Source organism: Centrocercus urophasianus, unplaced genomic scaffold, assembly GCF_019232065.1.
Source record: "Centrocercus urophasianus isolate 14NV4802_14NV808 unplaced genomic scaffold, USGS_Curo_1.0 seq_25, whole genome shotgun sequence".
Taxonomy (NCBI): domain Eukaryota; kingdom Metazoa; phylum Chordata; class Aves; order Galliformes; family Phasianidae; genus Centrocercus; species Centrocercus urophasianus.
The window spans coordinates 9027422-9034721 of record NW_024884811.1 but is presented as its reverse complement, the minus strand read 5'-3'; the positions used below and the strand labels follow the sequence as shown (position 1 = coordinate 9034721).

The following is a 7300-nucleotide window of genomic DNA, read 5'->3' as shown; positions in this document are numbered from 1 at the left end:
ACTTGCTTACAGCAGCCTGAATTTTAGCCACAGGAAAATACTTTTACCAATAATATTCAAAGAAATTAAAGTAATTGCAGTAAAAGTTCATAGTTTCTCTAAGACACACACACACACGGTCAAAAAAAACCCGTTTTTTTCTATTTGAATAAATTGAGCATTACAAAATAAGTAATTTTTGTGTTCTAAATTGTTTGCTGGCGTCATAAAGTGAGATCTTCCTTTGTAAGAAGAAAAGGCTCAATAGTGTGCACCAATTAAGACGCTGCTTCTCAGGAATAAAATCAATCATTGCCTCCTGTTGCACTAACGAGCCCATCTGAAGAGCAGCATTAGGTCTTCCTGTCTGGACTTGAGAAGCACTTAAACACCACCTAATACATAGCATTCAGCATAGGTGAAACATTCACTTCACATATGCTTGTCGCAAGATGAAGAAAATCAGTGCTACAGCCTCTGTTCTCTATTTTGGATTGCCATATTTGTCTTCCCAGCACATGAACTACTGCTTTCTGCTGTATCAGCTGCTTGAAGATTGGCATGCATATAAGTCTAAGTACTGTACTGCTTGTAGAGAAAAATAAACCCAGGCCATAAGAAGACATTCTTCTCTCACACTGAGTCATGAGTCCTCATTAATCCAATCTATTATATTGATAGACATATTGCATTCCCTTCCCTTTAGGAAGGCAAATGCTTTTATGTTTGTACTCTTTGGAGCAATGGGATTGCCCTACAGGTTAGGTCCTCCTTGTACTGGTCCCAGTATTGAATTATTCTCTCAGAACAGTAACAGTCAGTGCCTCCACCATCGTCCTGTAGCTTCATCAATATGGATGCTTGTGTGCACACAAGTTCAATTCTATAGCTCCTCACTTCTATCCTGACTGGTAGCCAATTTTTTTTATTTGTTTTTAAGTGGCTTTAGGAATGCAAACATGCCAGATATACAGCAAGATGAAGCAAGGGATGTTGAGTTGTACTGTAAAAATAGTGGACATCAGTGCTTCAGGTTTTCCCATTCACTTTATTTCCAACAGAATTATATTCAAAATGTCAAGGTCCAAAAAAAAAAAAAAAAAAAAAAAAAAATTAGTGTAATAAATACTTCACTTTGGGCTGTAATAAATAAAAAAGTTATTAACAAGGAATGCACTTTGCCAGCCACAAGTGTGGGTAGTTTCTGGAAAAAAAAAAAAAAAAAAAATATGGCCATAGTTCAGTTAAGCAGCCAGAACTGCTTATTACAGCTATTCCATAACCATGGATCTCACCCTTCCCTCCCTTTCCAGATGCATATTCACAGTTTAACTCCATCAAAAATGCTCTCTTACAGGGGAGCAAGATGTCACACTCTGATTAGAATTCAAGTCAAAAATATCTTTAACACACACACATGAAGCAAGGAAAACTATGGTCCGAAGAACTCCTTGTCACACCATTTTAGTCCAACAGTAGGTTCAGGCATCTGTAACAGAAGTGTGCCCAGCACACTATGACAGGCAGGTTTTCGTACCACCACATATCCCCATTATCAACATACTAGTTGCTTCAATATCCCCACTGTAGATTTCACAGTGAACAAGAGGGTCCGTACGGTTTAACAGAGTCAGTCCCTTCAGTTACATCGCTGCAGTAGCATGTTTAGAGCATATTCCATTCTATGCTTTAGTTCCAGTGAGCATCCTGAAACCAGAAGAGTTGTCAGACGAAAAGTTGTCGATATCCTGTCCTCATTGATGTAAGTAAGGAGATACTCCTCGCTCTGATTGCAAATGATGATTTTTGTGTGATCGTGATAGAAGTTCACCTGCAAAAGAGAAGAGAGCTCTTGTTTGTGCACTTTCTCATCTCAGTGTCTGCTGCTTAGTTTTGCAATGAAATACTGTAGAAGCATTTTGTCAAGTGATGCTACCAAACTTACTTGAAATGTGCCATCATTAAAGAGCATCATCAGTGCTTTATCAGATTTAAGCCACTGTAGGAGGTAAAGCCTGGGCCTGCGTACATCTGTTAGGCTAGGCAAGTCTCCTCCCTAGGAAAAGAAATATACACCATATTATGCGCTCAGTTCACTTAGCTTAAGGTTCATTTCTGCAGCCCAAAATTGAGAACGTGCTGAACTTACATCCATGAGGTTCTCTTCCATGTAGTGAGAGAAATACTTGAGTATAGTCACTTGACTAATGAACTGTTCAGGAGCCTCTGCAGCTGTGAAGACAGAGCACTGGCCTAGCTCAGCATAGTAGTGGACTGTCCTGTAAGAGCAGGAAAAATAAATAGGGAGGTCAGAGATGGGGCAATTCAAACTTAAAATTGTTTTATCAAGTTAGTCATCTATTTCGTAATCGTTCTTACTTTTTATCTGGCAGAAGGCTCATATGTGCTCCATTGTTGAAAAGGACACCGACAGTATGATCTGACAACTGGTACCCAAAGCCATACTTGTTAGAGTAGTCCACCCATTTTGTAACCCATTGGAAGGACGTTGTCAGCTGCTCTTTGGGAATACTGTCTGCTTCTGGCATGTTCTCCAGACATCCACGCAATACCCGTGCAACTGTATCTGCAACACTTCCCATTGTACTGTCTTCCAGGCCTGAAAGAGAGAGATTATTAGACTGACATGACCACACAGAGCAGGCTTTAATTCTAAATCCTAATTTACCTAGATTGTAATTTTAATACAGTTAGCCTTTCTGGCTTTTCATTCAGATTTTACTGCCGGTATGTTGGTAGCGGGGCGGGGAGGGAAATAGCTGTTTTCTCAGGCTTCCACATCTGAGATATGAAGAAAGTAGGTGTGTGATTTAGAATTAGAGACAGCATTTTGCTGCACTTACATTCACTGCTACTGCTACAGCTTCCTAAAGTTCCTCTGACAATCATCCGAATAGAGTCTCCAATCTGCTTTGTTTCTGGTACTGCTCCTGGCTTGGCTACTGTTGTGATTAGGGGCTGGATCTCCTAGAAGAGATGTCAAACATGTTACATTTGTTGTTCACATTAGCCAAGTCTTATACTCAAGGCTTTGCATAGCTCTCCTGTCTATCAACAAGAAATAAGTTCCAAGAAAACTGGTGTTAATCTTCCTGCAGAGTATCAACAACTCCTACTAGACTGAGCTCAAAGAATCATGTCAGGTCTTTCAATTGTTCTAATGTTCATTTCACACCTTGAACACTGTTAGTATTTTGCCAGGGCAGAAAAGTAGAAGACTGAACAGCTGCAAGCAGGCATGAACACCACATTGTAGGAATTAGAACTTGGCAGCTTATTCTTTAAGAAGGCCTACTTAATCATGAACTGAAGCCTTGCATTTGGAATATTGGGAAAGAGTACCTGGCAGACTAGTTTCCACACAAAAAACAATGGATGCTAGGCAGATACTGTAATTACTCAAAAGACGAAATAGATAGTCGCTCTACAAAGGTTACCATACTTTACTGAAGCTTGGTTAAGCTCTCTTAAAGCAACTCTGCTAATCATTTAAGCTTGATTATGCTGTGTACAGCCTCAGCTTTGAAATCCAAGTCAAATATAACTTAATTATAGCTACTCCACCCAACTGTTACTGGATTTGATTTGAACTTCGTTTGTATTTACCTCATCTGTTCTGTGTTTGTGGGGCTGCTGGGTTATCGATGCCTTCTTCAAGTCATGCCTGAGCTTGTAAATTTCTTCATCTTCTTTAGGTAGTCTATCTGCAGTACAGGAAAATAAAACAAAAGTCATGATGATGTATCTAGAACTGCTGCTCAATATCCTGCATTAGAGACCCTAACATGTTAGTTGCAGTTTGTCTCCTTCCAGACATACTTTTAAGCCAGCCACAGTCTCTGACAACAGCAGTGCCATTATACACAGATCTGTGAGAGTAAACTGGCTAACAGATGGCCCATATAGATTGTCAGTACACCAGAAGAAGCATTTACTTATGTATGTTGGTGTAGGTTGCAGCCTGCCATCTACGCTTATTGATAAAGAGGTCAAACCTAATCTGAAGAACCAGAGACATAGATACAGGTGCTTCATTGCTATCTCATAGCTGTATGTTACTAGCATAGCACTGATAGCCTAGAGATAAGTTCCAAGCAAAAATATAGTTCACTTACTATGATTTTCAAAGTATCTGGCTTTATCCTTTTTACCACCAAAAAGAGCAGCAGCTGCTTTTTTGAAGAAATTTTTAGCAGGACTTGACAAATGAAAGTCAGGAACAGTGTGACAACAGCTAGCAGAAAGTCTGTCAGGTGTAAAGCCCTGTGGAAACGAGATGAAAAAGCAATTTTCAAACCACACGGTGCATTTGCAAGGGTAGATAAGGTTTAAGCCAGAACACTAGATAAGACAAACCTGTACGAAAAAATCATGTCGAATTATTTCATCTAAACTGGGCCGGTCTTCAGGATTCTTCGACAGCATGCTAGCTATTAAGTGTTTTGCAGGTGCCAAGAGAGATGAAGGCAGACTGTATCTTGCTTCCCTTATACATCTGTATGTTTCTTTAAGATTTGTGGTCTCAAATGGGGGTCTTCCCAACAGCATTGTGTACCTATTTTAAAATAAAGCCAACTTCATTTTGTGCACCCATAACACAAGCCAGCAACTACTGCAAGCATTTTATCTGCACTTAGGTTAAGCATCTAAAAAGGGTTGCAAACCAACATAGTACTGCATCCATTTCCTTTGAACTTTTAAAAGCCTAAGCCAATGACATATTTTATTTCAAAGGCAGCAAAGCACTTACATTACACAGCCTAAGGCCCAGATGTCAGATTCACAGCCATGCCCTTGTTTATTGAGGACTTCTGGAGAGAGGTAATTTGGTGTGCCACATATTGTTCTGTAAATCAAAGAGGCCACAAAGGCAGGTTAGGTTAGGAGCTCAGAAAGAGGAAAGAAGCTATTTTTCATAAGGTAGGTTTTACTCTCAAGTTCAGGCAAGAGCTCAGAGACTCAGAAGAGAACTTTCATGAATGCTAATAGTGTAGACTGTTTCACAGTGTCTTCATGATACAGGAAAAGCAGACTCATATCTGCACCATTAGTCAGGTATCCTGCCTCAGGCATTTGCTATTATTCAAATACTCAAAGGAGGAATGCAAACGTCAAAACACAGCAAGCTTTTCTAGAAGGGGAAAATCTCAACACAATTATCTCTTCCTTTGCAACAGAATCTTTCTCCCTCATTTCTAAGTGAATTTGGTTTCATACACTACAAGGCTTTTTTTTTTTTTTTTTTTTTTTTTAAATGCTCCTACCTCCTCCTGTGTTCCAGTGGTTCCAGCCTAGCTGCCAAGCCAAAGTCTCCCAGTTTCAGTTCCATGTTCTCATTAATGAAGAAGTTACCTAGCAGAAAGAAATTCTGGTTAGTCTTCTTGCAAAGCAGGAATGCATTTGCCACAGGTGCTGAGTCATACTTTATTCAAAGCCAGAAGCCAGCCAAGACTTTTTTTTTTTTAAAGTATCGATACTTAATACCATTCCTCACTCTAGTTTCCCACCACATAGACTAAGCTCATTCTATTAATTAAGCTATCAGCACATGAGTTTAAAGTGATACAAGGCTGAGTATGTATTTTTAGAAGTCATCGAGGAACAGAACTTACCTAGTTTAAGATCCCTATGCAAGATTTCCTGTTCATGAAGATACTTCAGCCCTGACACAATCTGCCTGAGGTAGTATCGTACTTCTGGTTCTGTCAATACCTTCCGTGCTTTCAAGATGTGAGCCATTGACTGCAGAGAAAAAAACAAAGGCAGACGTGTCACTGAGTATTCACACACACAATTCACATTAAGTAAATGAAAATTAATGCGTGTATGAGGTAAAGAAGCCATTAAAAATACTTTTTACACACTACAGTGTTAAATTAATTAGAGATCACAGCCAAGTAAGCACTAGATTTCTCCCAATTGATGCTCACCCTTCTACTGCAGTACTCCAGAAGAATGTAAATATTTTCTCTGTCTTCAAAGTAGTGGTAGAACTGCACAACATGCCTATGATTAAGCATTCTGTGCAACTCAATCTCTTTATCAATCTGGAGAGATAAGAGAGGAGGAAAAAAGCATTGTTAGTCGTGTGACCACAAGCCTGGGAAGCGCAGAGCAGACAGCTCTGCTGGAGTTGTTCCAGGAAAAGGGTTGGGCAACCCTGCACACAAAGAGAGTTTGAGGGACAAAAAAAAAAGTCATTAATGCACACACACACCTTTTCCCTTTGATGAGGTTTCGCTACTCTGCTGTGAGGAATGATTTTTGCAGCATAAACTTTATTTGTTGTCAAATCTGTCATCTCATAGCATTTGGCGAATCCACCCTGAAGAAACACAGGAAAAAAGGCGATTAGAGAAGGTAGGGAAGAAGCCCCGCACTGAGTCATTCACCAGCTCGCACGTTAGTCAACGAGCGTAACTTCCTTCGGCCAGGTCAGCCGGCTAAGACACGAAGATGTGCGGAGCTCCCCTCCCGAAGGGCTGCGCCCCGCACACACCGCACGGTCCCCACCGCCGCAAGAGGCACGGCTGGCCGTACGGGCGAGAGGGGCCCCGGCCGCGACAGACGCAGAGACCCCGAGCAGGGCTGCAGACGCGGGCCCGGCCATTACCTTTCCGAGCACCTTTCCGCGGCAGTAGCGCTTCCCCGTCGTGGGGTCGGTTATAATCCGGGACACCTCAGCGGCAGGGTGCGCGTGCTGGTGGGGCTGCTCCTCCGCTTTTTTCCTACGCGGCTCGGCACTGCCGGCCCTCCCCACGGCAGCTTCGCAGCCCCTGGCAGCGGCAGTAGCGCTGGAGGCTCCGCCACCGCCGCCCGGCGGGTAGGCGATGGTTCGCAGCAGCTCCATCTCCACGCCGCCGTCCCGCGCGTCTCCCACCAGCCGCTCCGGTCCCCGCTCCCGACGTACTCCCAACACCGAGTGCTGCCCGGCTCGCCCTTATATCTCGCGGAAAGCCCCGCCCCGCCGAGTGGGCCGACCCCGCCTTGCGGCCGGGCCCCGCCTCCTGCTGCTCAGAACGGTCCGGTCCGGCTGTGGGTAAAACCCCTGTGCAGCCGCGGGGGCAGCGCTCAGAGCATCGCGACTGCAGCCTGCGGCCACCCCCGGCTGGAACGCGGCGAGAGGAAGGCCGGCGCTGGGCGCGCCTTGCTACCCTGGCCGTTGCTCACACGAGGAGGCTTCCCTCCCCAGCCGCATGCCCGGGCTCTAGGAGCTGTCTGACAGCAGGACAGGGACGGGCAGCACTGACGTTTTGTTTTCACGGACAAAGACGTTTCTTCAGACATCCCAAATACCTCT

General features: G+C 43.4%; 1 protein-coding gene across 1 annotated transcript; it reads right to left on the bottom strand.

Moving 5' to 3' along the window:
• Positions 1–1188: 1188 nt before the first annotated feature.
• Positions 1189–6872, bottom strand: PLK2 (polo like kinase 2). Its single transcript, XM_042825923.1, has 14 exons — positions 6614–6872; positions 6218–6325; positions 5931–6047; positions 5613–5742; positions 5265–5352; positions 4751–4846; positions 4357–4555; positions 4116–4263; positions 3607–3704; positions 2844–2967; positions 2359–2599; positions 2129–2258; positions 1925–2035; positions 1189–1810 (listed from the first exon to the last, which is right to left on the bottom strand). The coding sequence occupies exons 1-14, from the start codon at positions 6848–6850 to the stop codon at positions 1619–1621; spliced, it is 2019 nt and encodes a 672-aa protein (XP_042681857.1). The 5' UTR covers positions 6851–6872; the 3' UTR covers positions 1189–1618.
• Between the last annotated feature and the right edge of the window lie 428 nt (positions 6873–7300).

What these genes read in the sequence shown, in the direction of transcription:
- PLK2 (XM_042825923.1), bottom strand. Translation starts at nt 6,850, where the DNA reads ATGGAGCTGCTGCGAACCATCGCCTACCCGCCGGGCGGCGGTGGCGGA. An exon ending in GACATGATTTTTTCGTACAG is followed by an intron (nt 4,264 to 4,356) that starts GTTTGTCTTATC and finishes TCGTTTCCACAG; the next exon opens with GGCTTTACACCTGACAGACT. An exon ending in TTAATGATGGCACATTTCAA is followed by an intron (nt 1,811 to 1,924) that starts GTAAGTTTGGTA and finishes TCTCTTTTGCAG; the next exon opens with GTGAACTTCTATCACGATCA.